At 41.3% G+C, this 19068-nt stretch overlaps 2 protein-coding genes across 3 annotated transcripts in view; one reads left to right on the top strand and one right to left on the bottom strand.

The window, feature by feature from the left end:
* KCNC1 (potassium voltage-gated channel subfamily C member 1) overlaps window positions 1-19068 on the top strand; it is a 198324-nt gene that overhangs the window by 158845 nt on the left and 20411 nt on the right. The window lies entirely within an intron of this gene.
* Window positions 9071-19068, bottom strand: part of SERGEF (secretion regulating guanine nucleotide exchange factor) — a 255637-nt gene continuing 245639 nt past the window's right edge. The window contains exons 11-12 of one of the 2 annotated variants that reach the window (XM_073347361.2): window positions 12079-12889; window positions 9071-9163 (exon numbers count right to left, since the gene is read on the bottom strand). In XM_073347361.2, coding sequence (XP_073203462.1) covers window positions 12723-12889 — 167 coding nt within the window. In that variant the 3' untranslated portion in view covers window positions 9071-9163; window positions 12079-12722. Of the gene's footprint in view, window positions 9164-12078; window positions 12890-19068 lie in introns of those variants that run through there. The other variant, XM_073347362.2, reaches the window with a different exon arrangement.

The raw sequence follows: 19068 nt of genomic DNA, 5'->3' as shown, positions 1-19068 counted from the left end.
AATACATCACTGAAATGAATGGACGTTGGGAAAAATGAGCAGGCTAGAACACAAGGGAGACAGAGCAGAGATAAAGCAATGAAATTTGGAAATGAGCTGAGCACAGAAGTACTTATGAAGAAGATACCCTGAGGCAAAAAAAAAAGCAATATTTGCCCTGCTCCCCCACATAACAACGGCTCTCCTCAGCTTCACAACAAGGCAGGCTACCACTTCCTTTCCCCAGAAATACCCCAGAGATAACCTTGTCTTCAACCTCACACACTAACTGAACTTTTAATTTATGCTGAATTTACGCAGATTGCCTTTTAGACCCTCTTCTTTAGATTTCCAGACATCATGCACCTCTCCGTGTAGCACTGCCTGTCATCTTTCATCCATTCATACAAATCTTTCTTTATCCAAAATAGTAGCTGAAATATTTGTCTGATGTCTGAATATGAACACAATTTTTAATATCTGATCATTAATAAAGTCAATTAACTACTTTAAGCTTAACAACCAAGTTAAAAAATATATTGAAAAAGCATGCATCTTTTATAACTCCTTCTCCCCCCGCCACAATGACTACATACAAAGACGCTTAAATCACAAGGAGGACTATAATGAGGCAAATACTTTCAAAAATAAACAGTTGGGGATCTGCTGTTGAACCCAGTGTGTATGGGCAAGATTTTCAGCCCTCAGCTTTCACTTGTGCATTGACAAAACTGCAGGCGCATAAACATGTAGCTGAACTTTGGAAGATCAAGCACCAGTGCACACCCTTTAGACAACCTAACCCTAGTGCATGCACGTGTTTGCACCTTCACCTATGTAACCCATCATGATTCCGATTCAACAAAGCATAGAAGCACCTATTTAAGTCCTGGATAACGTCAAGTGGAATTAAGCACTTGCTTAAGTGTTTTGTTGAATCTGGGCATGAGGCCAGTGAGTTTGTCAGATGGGGTGTGTCAGGGAGCCAGCAGCATGAGGTCCCCCAAGTGATCTTGGGCCAGTGGAGAACCAAGTGTAGTAGAGCTCCACTCTACCAGGCCCCTACAACAGAACCGGGGTGGGCGGGGGGAGCACTACACGAGCAAAGAGTTTCCTTAAGCAGTGTAAAGTGGCCATAGTAGACAAGCGAATGGAGCCCACAGTCGCCCCTTCAAAAAGCTTCCAGTCAAAATGGTGTGAATGAATGTGTATTCATGTATGTAGGTCCCTGTATAGCACTGACCACTATGGTGTCCAAGTGGGAGGGAGACGAAAGAGAAAGAGGAAGGGGAACAGATTTTGATCTTAATTGCACAGGCATAAACCCTGAGCAATCCCACTGATGAGATTTAAAACAGCCAGAGGGCATACATTTTCTTCATTCTCACCACTATTAGCAATGTGTGTTTTTATGTGTGACTAGGGAATGCAGCATGGCCTAGTAGATATTATCCCCATTTTACAGATGAGGAAACATAATACTGATCTCCTTTGTAAAGTCAGCTCCTTTGTCAGCTCTCCTGACAAAAAACACTATATAAGAAGTAGATCTGATTATTAATTACAGTTATCTTATCACTTATGGCTAAGATATGAGGAGCAGGAACCTGTCTTTACAGAGTACAATAGCTGTTGCCTTGTCTTTTGTATGCTGTAGAATATAGTGGCTTTCTAGGAATTCCTTTCTTTTTCATTCTAAAGCAGGGGGTTGCTATTAGGAAGAATTAAGAAGCACCCACATGGCTATTATGGCAGGCAGAGAGTGTTGTTTGTTGATCAGTGAATCTTCAATCGTGCTAGCTTAGGTGCCACTTGGTTTGGAGTCAGTATTTTTACTCAGTTTAAAGCACTAAGACCTTTGTCATTAGAAGCAGTGTGCATGAAATTGATGGCACAAACAGAATAAGAGGCCAAGAAAAATTCTCCCCACTTCTGAAAAGGAAACCTGCGGAAATGCACAGGGACTTACATTAAAGGTCACCCGTTCACAGAGGAGGAGAGATTCTCAAAAGCACTTGAGTGTCAGGTTCACGATTCCCATTGAAAGTCTCTGGGATTTGTTCTCCTGAACTGCTATGGAACTTTTGAAAATACCTACTGCACTCAGGAGAAATGATTACATCTGGAAAAGGGGAAGGAGCCAGAGTGAAGCAATATGTTAACAGAGGCAAAAAGTTGAAAACCAATCAAGAATTGGTTAAAACCAGAAGCATTTATCCAGAGCCCACTGAACTTTGGAGGTTCTGATAAAAAGGGATCTAGACCGGAACCATTCCTGGTTCTGGCTCCTCTCACTGGAGAAGTTTTGCAAAATCAAAGCCACCTCTGATTTTGCCCTCTCTAAGGCAAATGGTAATTCAGGAATAATTAATATGCAGCATCTTATTCTCTTTTCAGGCATGCTCTAGTGTGTTCTCTTAGTGTTCCGTATGTTTACATTTCATCACTTTCTTAAAATATACAGTATGATTCACATTAAAATGTAGAGCCAGGAGACAATTGTGCAGATGCCATCTCCATCGCTGGCAGCTTCGATCTAATTTTCCCTTTCCACATTCCACAAAGGCAATAATAAATACAAACTGCTTTTGCATTAAGAATTGTTGGAAAATGGAGACTGCTGTTTGAAAGGTCAAGGCCCCATCTATAGTGTCACTGTGGAGACTGGTTGTATGGAGGAGTAAGAGGGTGGGAGGGGGAAAGAGGTAATCTCTTTCCTTGCTGCTTCCTGTCTGTCTGTCCGTCTGTCCATCCATCCCAAGAGGTAAAGATTGTTCTCTTCATTCCAAAATGGAGGAGTTGCCATATTAGACTGCTACATGATAACAGCAGTTGTCTTACTGATATAGTTTCTCAAATTCAACCTGCAAGGAGTACACAGTAAATGATGCTCGCTACACTCTTCTTTGAGATGTTTACTTAACATATTACTATTTTCCACAGAACATACACATTTTTAGGGCTTCTAAGCAATCCTTCTTAACATGGAGCAATGGCTCTGAGATCAGAGTTTATCTGAGAGAAATCAGTAAGGACAAGATCCTAACTTTATAAAATCAGGACATGAGCCAAACAAGGCACAAACACATAACTCCCCCTAAAAATCTCATTAATATTTGTTGTGCAACCAAAATTAAGAGATTGGGGCTGGGACTCTGAAGGTTCAAAGTTTCAGCTACCTTGTGTTAGGTGCAGGTTTCTGCAACTTTGGTACAGACCCCAGCTTTCTGGCATGCAAGTTTTTCACCATTAGAGAACATCTGAAACTGAAGGAGATGAAAATGATCTTCCATACATTGCATTCTTTTGCAATTACTGGGAAAGTTGGGGGCGGATGGTGGTGTTTGGGTTTTTAAAAGTATTTTTCCTGTCTTTTCAGAATTTTTGGCTACTCAGAGTATTTCAGATGACTGCAAATACACAGACATTATCTAAATGTTAATGAAAAGATCTTGGATCTTCTTATATAAAGAGTGAACTTCCCACGCAGCTAAAATAAAATAAAAATAATAATAATAAAAACCAGGTTTACAATCTGCTCTAGAGGCACCAGAAGAGCTACAAGAAAAGAAATTTTAAAGGAACTTGGTGTTAATCAGAAAGACAAACTAAAGGTTATATTTGTTGAGTAACTGAACAGTATCTGTCAACATCTTGTTTCTGACACTGGATGGGCCAACAGTGAGAAAAATGAAGTTCACAGATGACTGAAGCATTGCCTATTTTCACATATACTGCATGCTTCTATGAGTTTTTCCTAATTACATATACCAGATTTTTCGATCACCAAGGTCCTAAGAACCCATGGAACTGGATGGAATGACTCCTGTTGGCTTCAGCGAGTGCCGGATGTGGCTGTACCTATGAAATAATGATTACTAAAATGTGGGAGGTCAAAATGGATGTACTACAGATCACTGTGAAGGGAACTTTGAATTTCAAGATGTGATTTGCCTGTGAATAAGCTCGCTAATTTCAATAATTCATCATCTGATATATAAAAAAAAATCAGATACCTGCGTGGAGAGATAAAATTATGGAGAGCTTTGTAAAATATGGCAGCTTGTCTCTTCACTCTTCCCAGAAATAGGAACACTGCTCTCCTTAACTGACTGCCTCGTCTTCATGACCCCCCTGGAGCCTCCACACCATCTATCTACCCTCATTTCCTTCTATACTCTAGCCCATTCCCTGTGCTTCCCAAATGCCAGGCTCCCACATTCATCCTTCTTCCATGCTGCACCCATCAGAAACAGCCTCCCAGTCTGGTTCCCTTTGCCTCTTTCCCGAACTCAACGTAAAGACCCATAACTCCAACCATAGCCTAGAAAATAAACATGAAATCTTATTCCTTCTTCAGCCTCTCAGCTTCTCTGTGCTCAGTCACTGAACCTTGCAAAGGTACTCCACTCCCATCAGACACACAGAAACTACCTGTAAAGCAGCTCCAGATGGCAAGAGTCATGGAGACACCAACAGTACTCAGATCATATTGATGGTTAGGGACGCCAGTGTTAGATAAACAAAGGTTTCTGAGCATCTACCAAAAACCAGAACTGCAATCAGGAATGCAAGCTAGTAAGAAGGCCAACTAATACAAACAATACCTAACCTGGGTATCCCTATCCCCCTAAGAACACCACCACCTCAGAAATAATAATAAACAAACACTTTCCTCCCTCCACCCAACAAAGTTAAAAAGAGTTAGAAAAGTCATTTGCCTGCTCTGGTGCACAGAGGGCTTGTGTGAGTAATACTTAGATACAGACTGCATATGACTTTCAAACAACAAATATATATAAAATAAATTCTATTTTTTCTCCCCACAGCCGGAAGCTGTCTAGGCTGAGGGTCACCTCTGAATTTCTTGTCTATTGAAAAGTGATTTAAACTCCACCTTATTTCAGTATGAATGTTGGGCATGTCATAAGATTTATTTTCCCGCAGGCAATGAACAAAAAGAAAGTCTGCATATTTTAACTAATTGCACTGATGTTTGCGTACTCTGTCCTAATGTTATATTACAGCCGTGTCAGTTTATGCTATTTCCATCTGAGTGTGTACATCTGAATATGGATGTAGGATTCAACATGTAAAAGGCCACCTTTGTTTAGGTATGAAGAGCTGCATAATAATATTATTCTTTACATCTAGCATTGTTCCAGAGGCATTTATGTAGTTGTAGCACATTGGCTTTGGGTTCTACCACTCTGGAGGACGGATGTCAAACACTGGCCTTCTCAGTCAGGACATCTAACAAGGAGAGTCCTCGTTGCTCTCTGGCAAGCAGCAAGGAAGGTGACTTTTGCCATGGGTTGGAACCTTTCATTGTGTTCTCCCTTTCTTACAGACCAGACCTTCAGCTGAAAGCCTCTGTGCCCAGAAGGTATCAGCTGACTTATCATAAGGTTTTATTCTGCAAAACCAAACATACTAACACATAAAAACAGGGGATTTATTTTCTAATAAACAAACACCAACTTGCTATTGACACTCAATACTGCACTGTCTACAAAGAATTATTATACATTATTTGCACTAGAGTAATATCTAGTGGTCCCCCGTTCCCTTGTGCTAGGTGTTGTACAAACACAAAACCCATGCCCTGAAGAGCTTACAGTCTAAGAGTGGAAGAAAGGAAGTGTTGTTAGCCCAGTTTTAAAGATGGGGAACTGAGGCACACAGGAAGCCTGTGGCAAAACCAGAAACTGAACACAGATCTCCTTGGGTCCCAGTCCAATGCCTTAACCACAAGACCCTCCTTCCCTAAGGAATCATAGAATCGTAGGACTGGAAGGGACCTCAAGAGGTCATCTAGTCCAGTTCCCTGCATTCATTGCAGGACTAAGTATTATCTAGACAATCCCTGACATGTGTTTGTCTAACCTGCTCTTAAAAATCTCCAATGATGGAGATTCCACAACCTCCCTAGGCAATTTATTCCAGTGCTTAACCACTCTGACAGTTAGGAAGTTTTTCCTAATGTCCAACCTAAACCGCCCTTGCTGCAATTTAAGCCCATTGCTTCTTGTCTTATCCTCAGAGGTTAAGAAAAACAATTTGTCTCCCTCCTCCTTTGTAACAACCTTTTACGTACCTGAAAACTGTTATCATGTCCCCTCTCAGCGTTCTCTTTTCCAGACTAAACAAACCCAGTTTTTTCAATCTTCCCTCATAGGTCATGTTTTCTAGACCTTTAATCATTTTTGTTGCTGTTCTCTGAACTTTCTCCAATTTGTCCACATCTTTCCTGAAATGTGGTGCCCAGAACTGGCTGATACTCCAGTAGAGTCCTAATCAGCATATCTTGCTTACAGCACTCCTGCTAATACATCCCAGAATGACGTTTGCTTTTTTTCCAGCAGTGTTACACTGTTGACTCATATTTAGCTTGTGATTCACTCTGACCCCCCAGGTCCCTCCTTCCTAGGCAGTCATTTCCCATTTTGTATGAATTTATAACTGATTATTCCTTCCTAAGTGGAGTACTTTGCACTTGTCCTTATTGAATTTGATCTATTTACTTCAGACCATTTCTCCAGTTTGTCCAGATCATTTTGAATTTTCATTTTATCTTCCAAGCACTTGCCACCCCTCCCAGCTTGGTACCATTTGCAAATGTTATAAGGGTAGCCTCTATACCATTATCTTAATCACTGATGAAGACGTTAAATAGAACCAGACCCAGAAATGACCCCTGCGGGACCTCTCTTGATATGCCCTTCCAGTTTGACCGTGAACCATAGATGTCTGAGAATGGTTTTCCAACCAGTTATGCATCTACCTTATAGTAGCTCCATATATAATATAGTAGGCTGTATTTCCCTAGTTTGTTTACGAGAAGGTCTTGTGAAACAGTACCAAAAGCCTTACTAAAGTCAAGATATCCCACATCTGCAGCTTCCCCCCATCCACAAGACCTATCCTGTCCTTGATCTTTCTCTTGCTTCGAATGTATTTGTAGAATGTTTTCTGTTACTCTTTATGTCTTTAGCTTTTTTAATCTCATTTTGTGCCTTGGCCTTGCTAATTTTGTCCCTACATACTGGTGGTATTTGTTTATATTCATCCTTTGTAATTTGAACTAGTTTCCACTTTTATAGGACTCTTTTTTGGGGTTTCAGATTATTGAAGATCTCCTAGTTAACCAGGGTGGTCTCTTTGCCATACTTCCTATTTTTGCTACGCAGTGGGATGGTTCCCATAATAATGTCTCTTTGAAAAACAGCCAACTGTCTTGAACTGTTTTTCCCTTTAGACTTCTTCCTATGGGATCTTACCTACCAACTCCTGGAGTTTGCTAAAGTCTGCTTTCTTGAAATCCATTATGTTTATTGTGCTGTTTTCCATTCTACCATTCCTTAGAATCAGGAACTCTACCATTTCATGATCACTTTCACCTAAGCTGTCTTCCACTTTCAAACGCTCAACCAGTTCCTCCCTATTTGGCAAAATCAAACCTAGAACAGCCTCTCCCCTAGTAGCTTTCTCCACCTTCTGAAATAAAAAATCGTCTCCAATACATTTCAATAACTTGCTGGAAAATCTGTGCCCTGCTACATTTCCATAGCATTTTCCCAACACACGTCTGGGTAGTTGAAGTCCCTCATCACCACCAAGTCCTGTGCTTTGGATGATTTTGTTAGTTGTGGGTTTTTTTTTAAAGTCTCCTCCACCTCTTCTTTCTGGTTAGGTGGTCTGTACTAGACCCCTACCATGACAGCACCCTTGTTTTTTACCCCTTTTATCCTTACCCTGAGACTTTCAACAAGTTTGTCTCCTATTTCTATCTCAACCTCAGTCCAAGTGTATATATGTTTAATATATAAGGCAACACCACCTACCTTTTTTCCCTGCCTGTCCTTCCTGAGGAAGCTGTACCCTTCTATACCAATATTCCAGTCATGCATATTATCCCACCAAGTCTCTGTGATGCCAACTATGTCAGAGTTGTGTTTATTAACCAGCATTTCACGTTCCTCCTGTTTATTCTCCATACTTCTTGAATTAGCAAACAGACATCCAAGATGCTGATTTGATTTCCCTCCTATGTTCTCTCTTGTCTCTCCCTTATCCCTGCTATAACGGCCCATGCTCCCCCCAGATTCTGACCCTTCTCCCAGGTTTCCACGTTTTTTTACTTACCTATGGACTTTTGTCACTTGCCCCCATTGAACCTAGTTTATAGAATAAAGTATACATCAGTGGTTCCCAAACTTTAACAGCCCGCGAACCCCTTTCACTAAATTGTGAAATCTCGTGAACCCCCTCCTAAAAATGAATATTTCCAGGGATTTAAGTTTAAATTTCCTCCGCACTCCATGGGGCTCCTGCTGCTGGACCCCATTGACCGCTCCGGTCAACTGAACTCCTCTGAGCTCGGGCTGCAGGTCCTGCTGACCGCCAGGGCTTGGGCTGCCAGCCCAAACTGCCCAGCCCCGCTCTCCCTGGGGCTCGCGCTGCCAGCCCCACATGGAGCGCTGAGGTTCAGGCTGCCGGCTCCCCCACTGATGGGGGCAGGGCTTGGGCTGCCAGCCCAAACTTCCCGGTCCAGCTCTCCCTGGAGCTCGGGCTACCGGCCCCGCGCAGAGCACTGGGGTTCGGGCTGCCGGCTCCCCAGCTCATGGGGGCAGGGCTCGGGCTGCCAGCCCCAACTGCCCTGCCCCGCTCTCCCTGTGGCTCGGGCTGTCTGCCCTGCAACCAGGTCCCACCTGCTCCCTCCAATGCCCGAAGTCCTCTGGCCGCCATTAGTGAAATTTTTCTGGCAAACCCCCTGTAGCATTCTGTGAACCCACAGGGGTTCGCGAACCCCAGTTTGGGAACCACTGGTCTAGATTAACCTCTGAGGAGACTTGTTTAAAAGGATTTTTTCAATCCTTCTCTTTCTTGAGGTGTTTCCATTTTATGTGGTTGAAGGAGCAAATGCTATGTAACTTAATAAATAATATTTACTTCTGTGAATTTGTATGGGTTCTCTTAACTGAACTGCAGCACTAACACATAAATAATAACCCACATGAGTGGACAATATGGGACCCTTTTAGAGACCAGTCAGCTTTAAGGGATGTACACAAGCTAGAACAAGCTAGAACTTACCCTGAAGGATGGGATTGCTGAGGCAAACTAACATGGCTGGGAGGTCTGTGGTGCCTGAAAGGAACGGTTGGAAACTTCAGGAGGGGACCTGCAAAAAGGCATGATAAATCACCCAGTGTACGTAATGGAGAGACAAGGGGCTGGAAAGTAGTAAGGAGCAGAACCAATGAAGAACAGCCTAGGCAGTAAGAAGTAGCGCAGAAGCTCATAGGGTGAAAAGATACATTCCCATAGGTAAATACATCCAACATGGTACATTATTATGGGCAAATACAGGAACTCCTCACTTAAAGTCATCCTGGTTAACGTTGTTTCGTTGCTGATCAATTAGGGAACATGCTCATTTAAAGTTGCGCAATGCTCCTTTATAAGGTTGTTTGGCAGCCGCCTGCTTTGTCCATGACTTGCAGGAAGAGCAGCCCGCTGGAGCTAGCTGGTGGGGGTTTGGAACCAGGGTGGACCGGCAGCCCCCCCATCAGCTCCCTGCTCCCCTAAGTTCCCTGTGCAGCAGCCGCCCAGCAGGATATCAATTGCTGGCAGTTCAGCTGTCCCTCCCCCCACTGCCCTGTGCTACTCCTACCTCTGCCTTGGAGCTGCTCCCGGGAGCCTCCTGCTTGCTGTGCAGGGGAGGGGGCTAATGTCAGCGTGTCCCCCTCCCCCCTACTCCTGTCCCCCGCTTACTCCTTCTCCATATAGAGCAGGGGAGAGACACAACAGAGCTCAGGATGAAGAGAGCTGGCCACAACGGCAGTCTCAACTTCCTGATCTTTTTAAAGGCAATGTACTTAAAATGTGGTGTCAGCATACTTAAAGGGGCAATGCGCATCTCTCTCTCTTTCTCCCACACACAGGGTGTGTGTCTATGTCTCTGTCTGCCATGCTGTCTCCCCTCCCTCCATTCGTGCTGTGTTGTAGAGTGTGAGGCTACATTAACAACAATGTGTTAACCCTTGAGGGCTCAGCCAAATGCTAGTTCATCATTTAGCAGTAAGGCATTCCCTGGGAAATATCCCACCCTCTTCCACCCTCTAACTTCACCACCTCAACCAAGCTTCAAAATCATCATTGCTGTGTACAGTATTAAATTGTTTAAAACTTATACTCTGTGTGTGTGCATATATATATATAGTTTTTTGTCTGGTGAAAATACAGTTTTTTGTCTGGTGAAAAAAATTTCCCTGGAACCTAATTCCCCTCCTCCCCTCTCCATTTACATTCATTCTTATGGGGAAACTGGATTCGCTTAACATCGTTTCACTTAAAGTCGCATTTTTCAGGAATATAACTGCAACGTTAAGCGAGGAGTTACTGTACATCCAAGCACATGAATGATGAATTTTTCATAAACAGAAGGATCTTTTCTGCCCCTTTTTTAGGCTGCACTGGGCCACTTTATTGTTCCTCCATTTTTTTAAATAGCTTTAGCCTATAGAATATCATCTTCATACTTTTATTCAATCACTCATTCAGGTTTATTTCCCATTGAAAATGCAAAGAAAAATACCTGAAAACTAGTTCCTGAGCCCTGGCTATTATTTTTTTTTGAAAGAAACTTTTCATTAAGGCAAAGCTACAATAAAACGTTAACACACGACAACATAAATTCATAATTCAGGATCACATTAATATTCAAAGAACCTGGCTCAAGATTCCGGATTGCTGGCTGGGGAGCCCACCTTCTGTAAGTATGCTAAACATGGTGACCAAATTTGTAAATACATATCCTCTTTTTGGAGCTTCTCTTGTGTATGTACTTGGGTGAAAGGTTTCCCATTAGAAGGACAGTCCATCCCTACAGCCCATATTTATTGCCTAATTCTCTCTTTCATGACTGGACTGAATTGATATGATATCATTAGAACGTTTTCCTGCGCAATTTCCTAATAACCCATTTAAAATATTTTTTCAACAAGGCAATTAGTCTGACAGGCTCATTCCTGGTAAACTTGCTTTTAAAAATGAAACAGTGGACATCATTAACAATGAATATTTACCACACAGTGGTATTCCCGATACTTAGAATGTGAAATACCTCAAATACCACAGTAAATTTAACTACTGTGGGTGGTAAAGATCCAATTTAATGTTCCTCACTGTATTTGTGTGCAAAAGAGTTCACTAAATTAGCTTTTTTAATTCTGCTCAACACAAACAGTTGGAGGTTTTTAAAAATGGAATTCCCTCTCCTCTACTCAGCCCACAAAAATCACTGCTAGGCCCAAACTTTCCATATCAAGCACTAGCCTAGAACAAGTTGTTTTGGCCAAGTTCTAAACTTTCAAGGGATCAGAGGTTTAGTTGGGCTGGGAAGTGTAACCACAGCTAATCTGCATTTAACCAGGATTTATTTGGTGTGCATATTAGGCTGGAAATCCCATGAGAACACTCTGGTGAAATTTTGAGAACCCCTTGTTATTAGGATAATTGGAAACATAGGAGTTGCCATACTGGATTTGACCAGTGGTCCATCAAGTCCAGAATCCTGTCTCTGACAGTAGCCAGAACCCAGCTGCTTAAAAGAAAGATGTAGCAAAACCCACGGCAAGCAGTTATATCTGGATAACCTGCCCCCAGAGAGTTTCTTCCTAACCCTATTAAGTAGAGGTTGGCTTGTGCCCTGAAACAGGATCCCTTCCAAAACCTAATGGAAGCTACTGATAGTATAGCTTTCCAGGAGGTAGCCTAGAACTCACCTTTACTGACCCAGAGGAAGGGTGGAGGGGTTTGAACATTTAAAAAAGAAAGAACACTGCTAGACTTTGCCAACCTCAAAAAGTGCAGGCTTGGTTTGAGTTTCAGAAGAAGGTTCATCCGTTCTTGTTTTATATGAAGTGGTTGGCTCATCACTATTATAAATCCAAAATAACTGGGGTTTCTACTGCAGAAGGAAATTCAGTTACAACCATATTATTATAATAGTGTAATAAAGATATAGATGTAGTCAATGTTAGGATCAAAGCACCCTCCCTCCCTCTCTCCAACAGCCTTCTTAGTTAAACTTACTTCATACTTGGAGCCAACACTTTGTTGAATAACATATTCAAAAATTAAGGCGTCTATGAAATATGGCTTGATTTCCAGAATAGTAGGCACCCACAACTCCAATAAAAGTCAATGGGAGCTGCAAGTGCTCATCACCATTTAAAAAAGACCAAACAATCCCTGTGTGTGCTCACAGTCTCACATTACTTCTTCAGACACCACCTAAGCTCACCCATACATCAGTGAGTAACACTTTCTCTGCAAACGCCATAAATCTGTTGTCAACTGCTAAAAACATCCAAAAGAACTTTGTATTTTGTTACCATAAATGTTGAGGGAGAAAATCCTTCTTGCTTCATTTATGTAGCAGCAAAGCAAAATGTTTATTCATTTTACCCATGGACAACATCATCTCCTTTGAAAAGAACCTGTGAAATAATTTCCAGCAATATATTTATAACCGTTGTCTTTATTAAACAGTTTTCTCAGCACATTAGCAATTTTTTTTTAATTCCGGGTTCAGAACAAAGGAGTTTTTTGCCCTCATTTTCTTCTGTACCATCAGGCTGTTATGCCAGTGTTAAATAATTCTCTCACAACACTTCCGAAAAGCTCTATGCAAAGGTGTCCAAATTCACATGGCTATGGTTTCCAGTGTGTAAGGTCTAACCTGGAGTCTGACAAAGAACCATAGAGTGTCCCGCACCACATCCAATTAAGAATGCTTTTCCAGAACCAAGAGCTGTGATTGGCTTCGGGGCATAAACATTTGCTTCTGTGCCATCACCACACATCCCATGTTCATTCCATCCCCAGGAGAAACAATGACCACCTAGGGGAGAAGGGAAAAAAGTTTCAATAAGAATATTTGTTACAAACCAATGTAAAAAAAACAAAACTGGCTCTTTTATGGGAGGGAGTATAATCAGCCATCTTCTAATTATCAGAGAATAAGTTACAATCTACCTATTCCTTCCTGATTCCTAATAATTAAAAAGCAAGGAAGAGGGTTAACAATTGATTAATAAGATTACAATTTATTATTTTTACAAGTCTCACAAAAGCGTGCTGGCACCTTAAAGACACAAAATAAAACTCTCCCAGAAAGCTTACAATTTAGTGCCCCCATCCTGTAAGCTGTTCTGAGAAGGCAAACCCCAGTGCCATGCATTGGACTATTTACTTTAATCCCACCTGCACAGAGTGGCATGAAGAATCAAGGTCTATGTGGACAAAGTGGCAAAGGAAGGAAGCAATACAATCATATATTTATTCCTATTTTCACTTTAATTCTCACGGCTTTTACTTGTGTTTCTTTTTATATGAACCCCTGGCAACTTGCATTGCTGTTATTTGTGACACCTTCTTATCTTCTTTGATGTGTCTTACCTCTTTAGTTTTATATTTTTGTTATTTTCTATTTTTATTATTTTCTTTTTAACTCATATTCTTTCCATCCCAAATCAAGATCAATGTATTATCATTATAGTACCTCAAAACACTCCACAGAAATCTTGTTCTATAAATGGTCAGTACAAGAGGAAAAACTCTTTTACTCTGAGCAGTGGTGCATGTTCCATCTGTGAAGTGGTTTTTGTGTACCAGAATGCTCTTTTGAGTTTGTGTGATCAAACAGAAATTCATGGTTGTAATGTAATTATGTTTCTGCTGCAACTGGCTCTTTTGAATGTCACAGTGAAATAATGGTATCAAGTATAATTCTAAAGTCAAATGGAAAACACAAAACCAAAAAATGCAATAAAGGTCACAGTCCTGAGATAATGTAATATCTTCAAAAAGAAAAGGAGTACTTGTGGCACCTTAGAGACTAACCAATTTATTTGAGCATGAGCTTTCGTGAGCTACAGCTCACTCACGAAAGCTCATGCTCAAATAAATTGGTTAGTCTCTAAGGTGCCACAAGTACTCCTTTTCTTTTTGCGAATACAGACTAACACGGCTGTTACTCTGAAACCTGTAATATCTTCAAAATTCAGGAAGGGACCATTCTAGATGTTGGCCAGATCACCCTTCTCCTTTGAGCTACCCTAATCTACTTACGCTAAGTAATGCATTTACCAGGAGTGTTAAAATGTTCTTCTTCTTTCATAATTTTTTTTCAAAAATTAAAATGTTAGTAAAGCCAGGTATTATTAAACACAAAACAATATTGTATTCTACAAACTGATTTCCCAGTAACCTCTGCAGGAGATAAGTAAGGGGAATCCCTTCTGACACAGTACAGTAGTTCCTCAAAGCTGCATGAATGTTCTATTAACAACCTGAGCTCTGCCACAAGTGCACATTTGGAGCCCAGACATTTAGATGCAGTACCTGCTGTGCTGCATGGGAATACTAAAAAAATTATCAGATGTATAGCACAGGACCGTAAGTGTGTCACTCTGAAGAACATGGATTTATATGAGCAACTAAGGGGTTAATAGGAATTTCCTTGTAAAGTTCAAGGCCAGACTATACCGCATTAAGGTATGTGAGTCAACAAATACATCACAAAACAAGGGACAGTGCTGACTTCATCATATAACAGTGATGCGGAAAAAAAATGAACTATAGCATACAGCAAAATCTTCTACATTCAGAAAATTTCTTTTACACAATAATTAACACATGGAACTCATTGACACAAGATATAACTGAGTCCAAGAGCCTAGCAGGGTAAACAAAAGAGTTAAAGAATAGATAAAAGAAAATAGTTACACTTTACATATGAACATTCACAATTATATTAAAAAAGGTAAAAGAGCAGCAAAACCCACTTAAAGAGATAAGGCCATTTTTCTAGATCTGTTATCTGGATACCCTCTATCCACTATTCTGTTTTAGAAGATAATTAATTAAACTACTGTGTTTTCACGGTTTCAGCATATTACCAGCAATCCAGTATTTAATGGGTTCAGGATTAAATTTGCGCTTGTTTGTCTAACTCAGCCTCTCTTCAACACAATTCAATACAGTGAGTATTCAGACATCTCTTTGGACATGCCTGGAGCTGTGGTTACCCGTAGCGACACTGAAAAACAGACACCTTTGGCCCATAGTATGGATTAGTCCTGGTTAGGATATTAAAAAACGTAAATAATAAAATAGCAGAGATACTAAATTTCAGCATTAACAAGTAGTTAATTATCATGTAATAGCTGACACTGTAGGCAGGAAGCTAAGGCTATGTGACACCTACTTAACTAGGCCAAGCATTAGTAAATCATAATTCTAAACCCAGAGTAGTGATGTGCAAGCTGGTTCAGACAGCATTTCCCCAGTAAAATGCCACTTATGTTTAGAACAGCACTCATGCCAAATCTTTTTTAAGATGGAAGAAGATTCAGGGACATTTTTTCACTTGTGGATCCCATTCAGCACCAAAACGGAAAGTAACAAAATACAGAGAGAATGGCTGTTCCCATGGAATTTCCAGGCAGGACTAGACATGCTGGAAATCCTAAGAGAAAAGGTTGGCCTCATTTCCCAGCCCTATTTTGCAGACTCAAGAGAATTGGCTAGTTTGAATGAACATCTGAGTAGGTGGATGCTTCTCCATATCTAACCCTGCCGCTGAACCATCAAAGGTCAGTTTAACCTGTCTGTGCCTCAGTTTTCCCATCTGTGAAATAAAGATACCACCCATCTGCCTTTGAAAAGCACTCAAATCCTGCCTGGAACTTGCTACATACCATAAGTAATGAGTTTGCAACCCAGGGAAGAGTCACAACCAGGGCTTTCGTCCTGGCTATGCTGGGGAGGCAAAACTTTTTTGTTGTAACATGATGGCTCCAATATGGAAAATGTTGCAATCATCTTACATGATTACTCCCAATTAAAAGGAAATATGTAACAACTTTAATTAAAATAAATGTCACCTGAAAAATAATAATCATTCCAGAAATACAGATCAGAGCATAACACATTTATGAATCATGTTTTTGCTTTTTTTTAAACTTAACCAATAACAGCCTATTGATTTTAAGACTCTACAGAGACTGTAACAAGCAGATTCATCTCACTTTGCGTTTCAGTCAACATACTGGTCTCTTTCCTCGCAGGTTCTTTGAAGGTGTTACGGGAAGATTTAAGAAAAATGTTTTCTGAGCTACCAGTTTTCTCCTACCCCCCCCCTTACCTCATTCCCATCTTCCCCCAATCAGAGCTGCATTTAAAGGTCTCTGATCTCACTGAATATAGGAGAGCTTTCTGGGCATGTTCAACACCAGCATGGGTAACATTCTCAGCAAGCAATTATGGCATTAGTTCTCAACTCTTCCCATATTGCTACCCCCTTTGCCATTCTCAGATCACTCTTCTATCTAGCAGCGATCTATAGCCATTTAAGTGAAATATGAAGTGCTGGAAGGTCATGATCCCACAACACCTGTTTGTGATCCCTAGATTGTGAACCCCTTAGTTATGGTACCTTGATGTCATGCTCAACCATCAATTTCCAGTCATTTTATAGTAAGATTTAAAAGCAGTTAGTTTAGTTTTCAGAGGGGTATCTTCCCTACATTGAATTGTACAGAAGGGATGTAAAATACATTTAGAGTATTGCTTACCAGGACCATTTCTGTGCATGTCTTGAATGCACAGCAGTCACTATTAAGGAATCAGCATTTGCTAAGAGTTAACACATTAAAGTATCTGAGATACAGGACCTCCTCGAGTAGGAAAACCATCTAGTCACGTTAATAGGGAATAGAATTTTGGTAATTTTACATTTTTCTGCAACATCTACTGTTACCACAGCCTTTTCATTGTTGCTATGAGCTTTGTGGTACAAAAATATAAGTGATTAGTCCAACACACAAATGCAATTGGCTGATTTGTTTCCATAGTGATTACTATTTTATTTGTTTGGAGAATTTTTATTCAGCTCCTTCAAAACCAAATGAGCTGAGACCAGCATGTTTTGAGTCATCTGGAATAATTAAAGTGCTATGTGGAATTACTGCTACAGCAAATATTTAAAAAAATGGAACAAGAAAGAGCAGTAGATGACTTACTTGGACAGATAACAATGTCTAACTACATATCTTTTAAAAATACCACAGAGGGTTTTAAAAGCCCAGAAAACAGCAGACAAAAACATCTCCCTAAAACTAAAGAATGCCTGATGGCTTAAACAGTGACAGTCTTTATTTATATGAGAAAAGAGAAAGAGTGATTAAAAGAATTTTGTACACAACAGGCTACTGTACATAACTACAGGGTGCCCCAATTTTACAAAAGTGGTAAAAAAAAGACAATGAAGTCTGGTATAAAAGAAAAAAGTACTAAAGCAGATAAGCAGGGAGGAGCTGATTTGTGAACAGTCATAAAGGCAAGGACCAGAAACTTGTATTTGATTTGGTGGAGAAGCGAGAGCTACTGGAGGAATTCAAAGAACAGCGTCATGCCGTCTGGAGTAGCTCACAACCGAGAGTGCCAACCAAAAGCAGAGCAGACACCCCAAGCTGGTGGTATGTTCTATAATTAGATTTCACCAACCCAGTAACAAATATGAACTCCTGAAGCACTGTACCAGTCTTACCATGGAGTCACAGACAGTCCCCTTGGGCACTCCAGTCTATTTTACCGCCCAGGCCTGCTGGACTTAGTGATAAATGGTCACTTACACCAAAGATCACAAAATATTCAGGTTGCTCCCAGTCCCAAGAGACCTGTCTCTTACCCTAGGTCAATGTGTACCTTACATCTCACACCAAAGACAGTGCTTGTAGACAATCCTGTAATAAGCTCACTAAAGGTTTAATAACTAGGAAAAAAGAAATGAGAAAGTCATTTACAGGTTAAAGCAAGCAACCATATATACACAAATGAGTTTCAGTCTGTGATTCAAAAGGTGACAGATTTGTAGTAATCTGTCAATCCAAAATGTCTTTCAGGGCTAACCCATGCCAAGAAGCATGGGGATCTTTTTGCTTTTGTTTAGGAATCTTTGCCCCCTGGAGTCCAGACAGCATAAAACAGATTCAGTTTCCCCTTGTGAGAAATTTTTATCCCCTCCATTCCAGAATCCAAACTGATGGGATGAGTTCATGCATAGGTCTCCCCTTCCTGGAGGGAGTTAGGAATGCAATCAACAGGTCCTCTCTCCTTTGATGCTACACAATATCTCACTGGCCTTCAATGGGTCATCTTATACGCAGGACAAGCCCTTTATGTTCATTAATGCTTCTTTTACTGTTTGGTGAGTTACACAATTACAGAGGTTTACAATGCAAACACACAATACAACTTTACACCATGGGTAAGGCTATGAGTTTGTCACAGAGGTCACGGAAGTCATGGATTCCATGACTTTCTGTGACCTCCGTGACTTTTGCAGTGACCGGTGCACCTGACTCAGGGGCAGCTCAGGCAGCCCCTGTGCCAGACGCACTGGCCATTGCTGGGGCAGTTTCAGACCACCGCCCCCCACCCCTCAACGGCAGTTTGGGTGAAGGAGGGGCAGGGGGTTGGGGCACGGGATGGGGTGAGGCGGGCTCTGGGCAGTGCTTACCTGGGGGGCTCCCCAAAAGTGGCAACATCCCGCTCGCTTAGCTCCTAGACGGAGGTGTGGCCAGGCAGCTCTGCCTGCAGGCACCACCCCCACAGATCCCATTGCTCATGGTTCCCAGCCAATGGGAGCTGCGAAGCTGGAGAGAGATTGCTGGGACCAACACAATGCCCAGGCTTCGGGTTTGAGTGACAAGGAAGATGGTGGTGTTTTCTAAAGTGATGGAGAAAAGAAGGGAGTCTGGAGCAAGACAAGGAGCTCAGTTTTGGAAATGTTAAGTTGTCAATGGAGAAGCAGCAAGACCATAGATTTGTGACTCATCAGTGTAGAGACAGAAGTTGAAGCCATGGGGTCTACAATTAAAATTTAGGACAACATAGCTATAGTGCTTATAGGTATGCTACTACAGTGCCTGTAATGCAGACATGGGCTACATTGTATGAGCTGATGAAGATACCTAGAGAAAAGGCATTAGAAGGAGAGAAGAGTGGGTCACGGAC

This window comes from Lepidochelys kempii, chromosome 6, assembly GCF_965140285.1.
Source record: "Lepidochelys kempii isolate rLepKem1 chromosome 6, rLepKem1.hap1, whole genome shotgun sequence".
NCBI classification, from domain to species: Eukaryota; Metazoa; Chordata; order Testudines; family Cheloniidae; genus Lepidochelys; species Lepidochelys kempii.
This window is presented reverse-complemented; position numbering and strand designations above follow the sequence as displayed.